Source organism: Onychomys torridus, chromosome 11, assembly GCF_903995425.1.
Source record: "Onychomys torridus chromosome 11, mOncTor1.1, whole genome shotgun sequence".
In the NCBI taxonomy this organism is placed as follows: domain Eukaryota; kingdom Metazoa; phylum Chordata; class Mammalia; order Rodentia; family Cricetidae; genus Onychomys; species Onychomys torridus.
The window spans coordinates 6,738,964-6,751,507 of NC_050453.1; the positions used below are offsets into that span (position 1 = coordinate 6,738,964).

Here is a 12,544-nt window from a genome sequence, read left to right on the forward strand (position 1 = left end):
TTCGGCTTAAGCAATGTTTAGAGATGGCCCAGGGATTTCTGCAAGCTTCCAACTGAGACACCTCTTAGTCTGAGGATTTGCTTTAGAATAAGATCACCAGGGTTTCTAAAGTCTGCTCATGGCTGGAAACTACAAGTGTGGAGTCCTTGATTGCTATGTCTATGGTGCAATCATTCTAAACTTCAGAATATGGGATAAGATCTAGAAAATTCTGTAAACAACTTTGCTCAAAACAAGTTTGCTTCCCTTCCACTTAAAACATACATTTGTGACTACTCAGTACAGAGAAAATATTATGCAAATCAAGAGACACTTTCTGATAGAACCAACTGCACACGATGCACAGGGCACAGTCACCTGATGCTTCCTGAGTTTGGACTCCTTCCAGGCACCAGGAAAATTATGTTTAAGATTCTTCTATATATAACACTGTTTCCGTAATAGATTTTATGCATCTAAAATATTGACAGGCCTGGAAATTATAGATTTAACAATTGGTTAAATGGTCAGAGTTAGCATGTAATTCTTCATTTTCCCTTAGTCTGGACTGGATGGAAATTTCTACCAAGCTTGAGATAGGAAAGTGTTACTGTTACATTTTATAAGCAAGGTTTATCTTTTATTCCATAGTGGGACTTTCCTTATTGAAAGTATTATATATCCAACATAAAAGTGTAATGGTGAATTCAAAGAAGAAAATGACACAGTGCAAGGAAATTTGAGAAACATCTTGAAAAATTTTTAATACTGTATTGTACCAAGTGCTTTTGTTATTTTGAAAATGAAGGTATTAGCTCTGGGGAAACACTTAGAGAAAATACGTTTTAAAGGTAAGTGTGTTGTATGTATGTGTGTGTGTGCATGCCCGTGTCATGGTGCGCTCATGGAGGTCAGGAGACAACTTTAGCCTATAGTTCTCACTTCCCACTTGGTCCAGGCAGGACTCTCTTGATTCTGTTGTACTGTGTATTCTGAGACAGCTGGACTCTGAGATTTCTCCCAACTCTCTTGCCCCTGCCTCCCATTTTGCATAGGAGTACTAGAATTATAGGTGTGCACCACAGCATCAGGTTTCTTGTGTGGGCTTGGGGGATAAAACTCCAGCCATTAGGCTTGAACAGCTAGGCTGGTGTCTTTACCTGATGAACCATTTCCTGGGCCCAGAAAATAAATAAAAAATGAGTTATAAAAATGATTGTATTGAAGCTATTAAGAGTTAAATTTAAAAGATTGCTCATATCTATAGAATTATCATATAAACCCAGGTAATAAATGCCAGTTACATAAATGACATCATTTAACCTTTGTAACAATTCTACATGTAAATACTAATATCAGGACTATTCATCAGAAGGGGCCTAAGAAATCACCACAGAATCTATAGAATGACAAGAACGAATACAAAACCTTTCAATAACTCTCAATATTAATGGTCTTAATTCGCTAATGAAAAGACTCAAACCCACAGGTTTGGACTAGCAAATAGATTCCACGTGTTTGCTGCCTCTGGGACATACACCTTATCACCAAGCATGGTCACCACCTTAGGGTAAAAAGCTAGATAGTAGGCTTCTAAGCAAAAAGAACTAAGAAGTGAACAGGCATTGCTATTCTAATATCTGTGAAATTGTTGAAGCTCCAAGTGGAAGAAGTAAATATTATTATGTGGCACTCAACATCAGAACATTAAAATTATAGACGCACAGTCACCAAACATGGTAAATACAGTTTCACAAGACAATCTATATCTAAAGCCACAGATTAATACCAGCACAGTGATTGTGGGTGACTTCAGTACCCCACTGTCACCAACAAATTATCCAGATCCCCCCCAAACAAACAAACAAAAACCAAAGACACATTGGAGTCAAATGACAACATCAATCAAATAAATCTAATAGACATCTACTGAACATTCTACCTCGACAAGACACAAGCAAATCCAATAGACATCTACTGAACATTCTACCTCGACAAGACACAAGCAAATCCAATAGACATCTACTGAACATTCTACCTTGACAAGACACAAGCAAATCCAATAGACATCTACTGAACATTCTACCTCGACAAGACACAAGCCTCTCTCCCTGGTCAGAGCGTCTGACATCAGAAGGACAATACACATTTCTAACAGTGGATCTTTACGTATTTTTAAGAGCACACAGCATAGCTTTTCTTCTTAATTGTGAAAAAGTTTTTAACGAAAGCCTAGTTAGAAAATTCCATAGTCTCTATTAGTAGTTAGCTATTGTACAAACTGATCAGGTGTTATGTGTATATATTATTAATTAGGTTTTTGACAATTTCATAAAACATATAGGATGAGCTCAGGACATTCTCACCTTTCACTCTCTTGACTCCTCTCTCTGCTGTGAATCCCCTTTCCTCCATAGAGGTTCCTTCCCCACATCCATGTCTTCTCGTTCTGTTTTGTGACCCACTGAACTTAAGCGGGGCCATCTGTCACAATGGACTGGACTACCCACTGGAGCCAGAGAGCTTTCTGGTGGCTACACAACCCAGGACAATGGCTCCCCCTTCAGAGAGCCCATCAACAACCTTAAATCTCCAGTGAGGGGTAGAGCCCCATGACCCCGCCTCCATCCATGACTGTTTGTTGGCAGGCCCAGCCTTGTGCAGACTTGGTGCAGGAAATCACAGCTGTGGTAAGTTCATGACGGCCATGTTTGTGTCTTGCCCAGAAGATGGTGTTTTCAGTCCTTCAGTGACAAGCATGTCCTTGATGATTACTTTAAGAAACAGGTCTGCCAATGGCCAGAACAGCTATTTTTAACACTGGGCTGACTTGTGGTTGAACTTAGGCTAATGGAGTTTGTTTCAATTTCAATTCAAGAGAGGGGATTGAAAATAAGATCAGGGACTGAGGGCTCCATAGTGGAGTGCATGCTTGGCATGTGTAAAGCTGGGGATTCTGTTCTAGAACCCCAGAACATTTATGGTCAGGGTATGTAGCCTAGTGCTAGATGGTAGTTTCTTATATAATGTGTGCAAAGTCCCAAGTTCTCTCTCTAGCACTGAAAGTAAAAATAAAATCAAATATTTTGAAAGTGAATTTTAAGCCTATAATCAGGTTTAAATTTTACTTAACCACCTGTACTTTATGTGGAAAGATAGGGATAATTTCAGTCTCTCTCCCTTGCTCTCCCCTTTCTTTGTGCATGTGTGTACATGTGCATGTATGTGTGTGTGAGAGAGAGGTGAGGTGAGGTGGTATGCTTACACACACAGAGGCTGGAATCACTGACAGGTACCATTCTCTATCTTTCTCCAACTTATTTTCTGAAACAGTCTTTCTGGAGCCCAGAGCTCCCAGATTCAGACAGAACAGCAAGTTAGCACATCTCAGGGATTGTCCCGCCTCTGCCTTCCCCTATCCAGGATTATAGGTTCATACTATCACCCTGGATTTCTTACATGGGTGTAGGGAATTTTACCTCAGGTCCTCGTATGAGGATGGAAAGTACTCTACCCACTGACCTATCCAGCTCTTTTATTTAATCTCCATAGTATCTACCCAAGGATTATACTTATATCAGAATGTAATAATGCACTAAATCATCAAAGCAATTTGGCATTGATGAAATGGCCTAAAGGGGGTCACTGAGCAGAGAGGCGGCATCCAATGGTTATCACCATTCACACAGTAAGCTCATAGTTAGAACAGGCCAATGTCTTCCCAAGTTCCCTGATGCCATACAGACAAAACACTCTAGGCCAATGAGCCCACCCAGGATCCCTGTGGAAAGGAATGCCCAGAGTGGTTATACCCTCTGATTTGCCTCAGATACATATGCATGAGTGAAAAGACAGAGTTTTTAGAATTTTGAATTCCCAAAATGCACTGCTTTGATAGAGAGGCAGATAGATGTATCTACATATTTATATAGGTAGATATGCATGCATGTAAATGTACATATGTGTAAAAATATATATTATGATAATTTGAATGAGAAATGTCCACCCACATAGGCTCAAGTATTTGAATGCTTGGTCCCCAGATGGTGGAGCTGCCAGATGGGAGAAGTTATGGAATCTTGAGGAGTTGGAGCCTTGCTAGAGGAAGTGTGACATTGGGGGCAGGCTTTGAGGGTTTATAGCTATATCCCTCTTCTGGTTCACTCTCTGCTTGTGATCTCTCAGCTTCCTTCTCCAGCTGCCTGCTGTCATATATTCCATTGGAGCCATAATCTAAAAGAAACTTTTCTAAGTTGTTTCTGTTTGTGGTGTTAATATTGCAGCAACAGAGGTATAACTAATATATATATATTGTATATATATATATACAATAACACACATATAGACTTACATGTGTAGATGTGTGTTTTGACTGCTCCATTCATGTTTATCTGTGAGGAAGCTATGGTTTACTGTGAAGGCACATTTTCAGCCTGTTTCCATGAAACTATGAGAGAGAGAGAGAGAGAGAGAGAGAGAGAGAGAGAGAGAGAGAGAGAAATGATTCCATTTTTTTCTTTACCTGGTGTTGGCCATGCTACAAATATGGAATCAGAGCCCAGTGCAGTGACATTGCATGGGGGACGGACATCTTCTGGGGTCCACACAGGCATCTGGACAACGTAATCCTCGCTCACACTGCTGCCTCCTCCAGTTTTTGCTTCTAACTTGTAAACATACCTGAAGACACAAAAAGCTGTTATCAGCCAATCTTTAAGAGACTGGGGCAATGTTTGCTGCTTCCTAACCTGTTGGTTTGCCCTAAATTTGTGACAATTTTTGAATTCTTTCCTATGAGAAATGTTGTCATGAGCTTGGTCGTGGTGTCTAGCATTGACCATGCTGCTCTCTAGAGCTGTCTCCCAACTCCATGTGGAACGCTGTAGTCATTCATGACTTTTCCGGAGAATTTCAGGAACATCTTGGTGTGTGCTACTGGGCTGTGAAAATTCAATTTAGTCTTTTCTGTGTCTAAACTGTTTGAATTTCAGGGAGATTCGTTTAGAAGCAGAGATATTTAAATTGATCTGTTATCTTCCACAATAAAACTAAATTATTCTCTATTCTCTGCAATGAAACATCTGTTGACGTAAGGTTTATCTTGTGTCTACTGAGAAATGAATGGGTATGAATTGCAAATGGGTGGCTAAGATGACTCCTGTAGACAGAGCATTGCAAGGTAGTGAGTGGAGAGGAGATAAGTGGTAGGTGATGGCAACACACGTCTCCCAATCTCTTTAGTTGCTAACTTTGGAACATAAATTTTAAATACCACTGGATAATTTTTGAAGTTGGACATTGTATTTTGTATATTTAAATTTCTCATGACTTTTTTTGTCAAATAGAGGACGAATCATCTGTATGGTAAAAGGATTTAATGTAGGCTGAAAACTAACAACTATTTAGCAATTTTATCCATGACAGCATGGCTAATGAATAAGGAGATTAATTCAATAATTGAATAACATTTTAATGGGGAGGTATTCTTTCTCAGCCTTGAACAACTTAGAAAGCTTACAGTATGGTTGGACAAGTTTCCCTCTGTCACCTGCTGTTGGGTTCCAGGTTTTTATCAGTGAAATTCTGTTCATCACTGCTGCCCACGAGAAGCAAGCTTCCATTACGCCTCAGCTGATATTGAGAAATGAGGCCGTTGGGCTTTTCTGGAGGATTCCAATATAATTCCACAGTTGTAGAATTGATGATGATGTGTCGAGGTGTCACCCAAACTCCTGGCAGAAATGACACAGTGAAGTTTTATTGTGAGGATAAAATACAAGCCTTGTGAAATGGGACAGCTCCCTCCACAAGGCAGCTAGCCCTTATCTGTGGGTGAAAGCAGTCTCACTGTGGAAGAGACAAGCATGTGCTGCCTTTGCTTTGGAGATGAAACAAGTCACCAAGCCTGGATTTGCTTTTCCTCTGGCTTGACTTCTGAATGCCACACCACTGACCGTGGGCAGTTTCTGAGGCTTGGCCTTTGTTCTGGCTCTAATTTAATGGAGGAAAGCTGGGAGAAAATGTGGGCATTTGAAACTCTGACACTCTTTGCTTGGGTTGTGTGGAAGGAAGCACAATCAGGCATTTACTGGAATTATCCAGTTCAGGCAGTTAGAAATTCTACTTCCCTCTTGTACTGGGGCTATGCATGTCCTTTTTAAATACTTTCTGGGCTGACTTCCTGGTTTCTCAAGATTCTTCAACTGACTCTTAAAACATTGTAGTGTCTTAGAGCCCCAGGATCTCTCCTCACTTCTGCATTCTTCTCTTGTCCCACCCCCACATCTTCCCTCCCAAATTCCCTTGATGGTCTCTCTTGCTCACCTACATCAAAGGCTCCCCAAGGCATATTTTATACCAATTCTCCCGTGGGCTTCAGACTTATAAATCCAACCCTTTATGTGACACCATCATTTAGCTATCTATTTACATGTCAAAAGCTCAAAGCATCAACATTGGAATTCTTGATGTTCCTTCTACAGTATATGTAGCTCCAAGCTTGCCCACAGATTAATCTTCTCAAGCCAGAAAGCCAGGACTCTTTTTTTTTTTTTTTTTTAAATCATTCCCTTCATACCATGGTCTCTGTGGTCACTATTTCTTGTCATGGTCTCTATTTCTCTACCCCAGCCTCCCTAGCACCATAGGGTCCCTCAAGTATGGTCCTCTGGCCACCCCCTTTTCTATCTCCAAATGCTCAAGCTCAGGTCTTCCCTGTCTCTAGGATTTACACCTCTCCTGGGTGAACCTGCTTCAGACGCCATAGGCTTTGCGTCTTATTTGCTCAGTTCTCTGTGTAGATTCCTCTGTCCCTGCAGCTTGCTTGACATTTGCTGCCTTATTCTAGCTTCTTCCAAGGGGATTCTGACTTAGTTTCCAGCACAGATACCTTTCTATTTCCCTCATAACCCTTATGACACCATGGTCATCTTTTCTTTGATGTGTTACTTTTCTTACTTTGTTATGACTGGATGGTCCATCCACCCTTTTGCCTGCTTTAATGCAAACTTATTTCCATTGAGGCAGGGATCTTCAGTCTTATTTGTCAATATGTATCTATGAATAACAAACTAATATGGACAACATATCTCCTGACGATATTACATTAGGCAGTCTGGACAGTTACAGAAAGTACAGAGTTAATCATGATAAGATTCATTGTTTCATGCAGTGGAGTCTTCAGCATAAAGAATAAAATATGTACAGAAATAGCCACAGTTCAAAGTCTGTCCTTAATTATTCTTTTAAAAATAATGTTTTGGATTTATGTACTTTTCATTTTATGTGAGTATTTTTTCTTTTATATATGCATGTGTATCATATACGCAGTACCCAAAGAGGGCAGGGGAAGGCACTGATTCCTTTGGAACTGGAGATACAAATGACTGTGAGGTACCATGCAGATGCTGGGAACTGACCTCAGATCCTTTTTTGCAAAGAACAGCCAGTGCTCTTAACCACTGATCCATCTCTCCAGCCCCTGAGGCACTCACAGATGTGGAGATGTGTCAGTGGAGAACCTGACAGTAGAATGGTGAGTCTCCTGAAGGTAGTAGCTGTGCTCTGCGCAGACCCCATGCCTTCTCTAAGGGGCTTTCACAAAGCCCCTTCTCTTGGGCTCCCTTCAGTCAACAACTTCTGGCTGAGCATGTCTCCTATGCAAGTTACTCTGTAAAAAGTAAGTCTCTGACATTTTTAGAAGAAAAAAAAATTGCTTAGGATATTCAAATACAATTTATTCAGCAGCACACTGAAGAAAGGAAACAGTCTAGATAGATTTCAAAGGGCCTCAAGCGTACTGGCATTCAAAAGAGCAACTGATTTCTGAGAAGAAAGCTGTCCATCTTGTTATCCCTCAATGCTAGACAGAGCACACACTGAGGCCTAGGTTTCTCTGCTGACAGCTTCAAACAATCATTTAGAGTTCAGACTTCAACAGCACATGAACTTGTTGATTCAGGAGATGAAGCACCATGGTTTAATCGGCTTCTTTGGAGCTCATCTCTCTGTCCTTGAGGGATATATTAAAAATCACCAAGGAAGACTGGGAGATATTCAGTGTGTGGGATACTTGCCATACAGATGTGAGGTCTAGTGTTTAAATCCTCAGTGCCTACCACATAAAGGCTGATGGAGCAGCCTCCCTGAAACCTTATTTTCAGGGCAGTCCTAAGAGATCCTTAGAGAAAACTAGCTAACCACAGGAGCCAAAGCTGCAAGCTCTGGATTCAAGTGAGAAACACTGACTGTATCTATAAGGTGGACAGTGACTGGTAAGACATCTGGTACCGATGTCTGGCCTCTACATACATGCATACATTCATGTGTTCACATGTGTGTGTTTATGTACACACACACAAACATATGCATGTGTGCTTGTGCATTCAGGAATGCCACACACATATACACATACAAAAAAATTGCCAAAGAACCAAAAAGGCCATAGTTTAGTTTCCAGCATGCATTTCTCAAGGTAGACTATGCATATGGAGGTTCTAATGAAATAAAAATAACTCAAATTTTGGAGTTGTTTCATGTTTTCAAGGAGAAGTCAAGTTTTTCATGTGTTCAGCTCCATGTAAGCTGGCTAAAACCACATATCCATAGATACAAGGGGAAAGATGCAATTTCAATGTGCAATAGCAAGTAGTAAATGCTACAGATTTATCTGCAGGGTGGCTTTGGGCTGTTGTTACCTTAACCCTTCAAGGCATAGTTGACAGAGTTATGACCCACTTGAGTGAGGGCCAGGTATGAATTTGCCCCCTTTTTTCTCCCACTCCCTAACTGTAGCTTGAGCACCAGAAAACTGATCCTATTCTGTGTAATAGAGGGCAGGTCTGAGGTAATTCAAGGGAGGAAAGGACAGAAGGAAGAGAACTGACCTTTGGTGCCAAGCTAGGGCTAACCAGGTGAGAAGTATTGGGGCCAAAATCAGGAGGTAGACTATAGTAGCTGTTTTGACACAATGACTACCAGAAATAAATGCTGCTACTGAATGTGTTTTAAATTGATCTTGAGTATTGTGTACTGTTACCCATTTCTAAAGTTCCTGCAAACATCCATTAGGTAAAATTCCCAATGTTTATTGTGAATTGACTTCTTAAAATCTGTTGATGAAAGCCAGTTCTGAATAAATTCATCACATCAAGGATGCACTGGTTTGCATAGTTAAATTCTACTGTCTGGTTTACTCATTCAAGCTTCTACATGACTTGGCATCCCTTTCTGTGTTAGGTACTAGGGGGGTGGGGAAGTGTGCTCCTACTCTTCCAGTTCATTGTGTCATGGTAAATATAGACTTGTAAGTATAAATACTATAATTTAGTATGATTGATGATTAAAGAGAAGCATGGGGCAGGGCGAGACCCAGGAAAGGAGCCTTGGCACAGACTGTGGGATGAGATCAGGAGAGGTAGGAAGGAGGTAGTCCTAGGGGCGAACTGCTGTAAGAGGAGCCACATGAGCTGTGGTGGACAGACGTTAGCTGGTGCATGGTACGGGGGCGGCAGTAAAGATTGAGGAAACTACACAGAGTCTTATAGAAATGGAAAAGTGTAAAGGACAGTGAATACTAAAATAGGACTCCCCAGTTCATGGCATGTGGTCGAGACGACCAGATTATCAGAGGGAAAGCTGGAGGTATCCATTCGCTCTATAAATATGATAAGGGTATGTTTCCCTGGAAGGAAATTAGATTTTAGGGAGCTGACTAGCAGGAGAGATGCTCCTTTTGACATGGGGAAGAATCAGGAGAGGACTGAGAAAACTGAAAACTAGCTATTGGAAAGGAATCTAGTTAGGAGAAGCTGGAGGAATTAGAAGGATGTGAACAAAGACAGAGAGAGAAGGGATGAAAAAGAAGAGTGAACTGAAAAACTAAGATTTACTATCAGTAAGATTTACAAAGAGTGACATAGTATGCATAAAGATGGGAGTTTAAGCACAGCAGGTGGGGGCTGAGGTGATGGGCTTTGGTACCTAAGAGAACAGGAGGAAAGGCAAGGCAGGGCAAGGGGTGGGGTGAGAGAGAACTGAGTATTGAAGGTGGAGGTCTAGCAGCATGGTGGCTGCACAGACCTTCTGTCCACGAGTACATCCTGGAGAGCTTAGCCTTTGGCAGCTCTCAGTCTTCATCAGAAGGTAGAGACAGTCCTCTAGATCTAGAGTAGTTATGTGAACTGAGTGAAGGAAGGGTCTAGAGGGGCATCAGCAAGCCAGGTACAGGAAAGAGGAACTGGAGGAGCCCAAGGTGGACTGGGCTCACTTTGCCTTTTCTTTTCCCCAATATTGATGTTAGAGGAAAGCCAGACTATGGTTTTACATGATTTCACCCTAAAATGAGTTGATCTTACTCGGCCAGCAGTTGTTCTGAGAAAATAGGGTCATAACCTGGGCTGTTCCCACTACTTGATAAAGAGTCACAATTTCCGATGGGGATAAGACTGTAGAGAAGTGTGTCCAGGCTTTCCTGAGGCCACACTGTGCATTAACACTTTCTGTTTAGATGTAAATCAGAACAGGAGGGAAAGAACACAGGCTTCTTTGAATTTTTCCCATATGCTCTCTCAAATCTTAGACCTGCAAACTGTGTCTGATTTACTGCAAAAGTGGCATTTCATAATCGACTGTGCTTGGGTTAGTAATTTAAATGTTTATTTTTATTAAATTATGAATGCCTGTGTGTGTGTGTGTGTGTGTGTGTGTGTGTGTGCACGCGCGCGTGTGCTCATGTGCATGCACAGGTACTTTTGGAGGAGGCCAGAGTTATCAGATACTCTGGAGCTGGAATTACAAATTATGGTGCCTCGTGTGTGTGCTGGGAACTGAACTCAAGCTCCTTGGAAGAGTAGTAAATTCTCTCAAACACTGAGCCATCTCTCCAGCCCAAGTTAGGAAATTAAAAGGGTAAGTTTGTCTCAACTTTGTAATAGTGCTTAATGTCATTGACAATTGGTTCCTTTGCAACCCCCAAGCCTAACATTGGGACTATATTCCTTTGTAGCCTCAAGTCAACATTGGGACTGTATGGATTCCCTGCACAGGTTATCCACGAATGTACATACACAGCCAGAGAATGGATCTAAAGCTACGTTGCTTCCCAGAGGAAAACTTTATTTCTTTGCATAGTTATTTCTGGCGAGGGAACATTGCATAATGTTAAAAAAAATTGAGGACATTTCTTATAACACATTTTCCTGTATCATTTAAAGTTATATTTTTCAAGGCATAAGATCTAGATACTTTCAAAAATTTTATAAGGGGAAGTGGGAAAACAGATATATTCAGAAAATAACTTAAGAATGTGGGTTTAGTAGATGAACCAATCCAGAGACCCCCTACTTTATCAGGCTTGAGTTTTAGCCAAAACAGGTTGGTAACATCTTTAGAGATCACCCATTATCATCAGAGTATCCATTTGATGGTTTACCTTTCCAAAAAATCCACTGCTGCTTCCTTCCTTTCATAGGAACACCAAGGTCTCTGACATGAAGCATTCTTTATATAGAGAACATCATTAGTGAACTCCTAGCGAGGAGCCATATGCCCCATATGTGGAATTTTCCATTTGATTCCCCATTTGCTGGTAGGAAGTTTAGATCTAATATTCCAAGGTACAACAGTCCTTTCAGTAGAAAAGTAATGAACAAGTGGTTGAGACTATCACGGCAATGGACACCACGATCCTCTTTAGATACTTATATATGTATGCATTCATTTCTCCCTATGTAAAACAGGCCAATAAGAAAGGTTAATAAATGGTGGATCCCTACAATAGGCTACTGAGCATATTTTCTTCCATAAAGAAAAGGGCATCACACTCCCCAGGTCCCAACCCTCAGGGGCTCATTGTCGTCACAGGGTTGGTAATTCCAGATTTTTTCTATGTGTATTGTGTATTTATGACTAGCAATGAGTGGAGTCATCTGCCACCATTTTCACACATAAAGCGGTTACCATAGCTCTCCAGCATCCTTATAGGAACAGATCACCTTATTCCCACAATGTGATTTCATTTAGCAATTCTCCTTCTCAACAATATTTAAATTGTTCTCCACATTTGGCATTAAGCAAAATGATGCTTCCACAGGCATCCTGACACAGCTCCCCTTCTGTGCATGCGGATGAGTTTCAGGCATAAATAATGAAAACTTAACTGTTGTGTTAAGGAATTAAGATTTTGAATTTAACAGACAATACCAATTTGTCTTCTAAAGAGGGGGGAATCTCTCTGTACATTTCTTCAAACAGCCTGGTGGGATGTTTCATCCACTGTGTGTGTGTGTATGTGGTGTGTGTGTGTGTGTGTGTGTGTGTGTGTGTGTGTGTGTGTGTGTTAAAATCCCTGTTTCTTGGGGTCCACCACAGCCTATCTGCACCATCAAATCTATATGTCTGTGATAGTTTTTAATATCTCTTTCAGTGTATTCTTTGCATATACACCTAGTAATTATATTACTATCATTCTGATTTGGTTTGAATTTTTTGAAGGCAGAGGCTGATTCCATTGACTTCAGCTACTTAATTACTATTAAAAGGTTTAATGATTGAGATTTTTGAGGAG

The 12,544-nt window shown here is 40.8% G+C and overlaps 1 protein-coding gene across 2 annotated transcripts in view; it reads right to left on the reverse strand.

Moving 5' to 3' along the window:
* Nucleotides 1-12,544, reverse strand: part of Ush2a (usherin) — a 701,257-nt gene that overhangs the window by 106,316 nt on the left and 582,397 nt on the right. For both annotated transcript variants that reach the window (XR_004946207.1, XM_036202543.1), the window contains exons 56-57: nucleotides 5,528-5,711; nucleotides 4,502-4,659 (exon numbers count right to left, since the gene is read on the reverse strand). Coding sequence is in view for 1 of the 2 variants with exons in the window: in XM_036202543.1 (XP_036058436.1) it covers nucleotides 4,502-4,659; nucleotides 5,528-5,711 (342 nt within the window). In the remaining variant the exon portion in view is untranslated. The remainder of the gene's footprint in view (nucleotides 1-4,501; nucleotides 4,660-5,527; nucleotides 5,712-12,544) is intronic.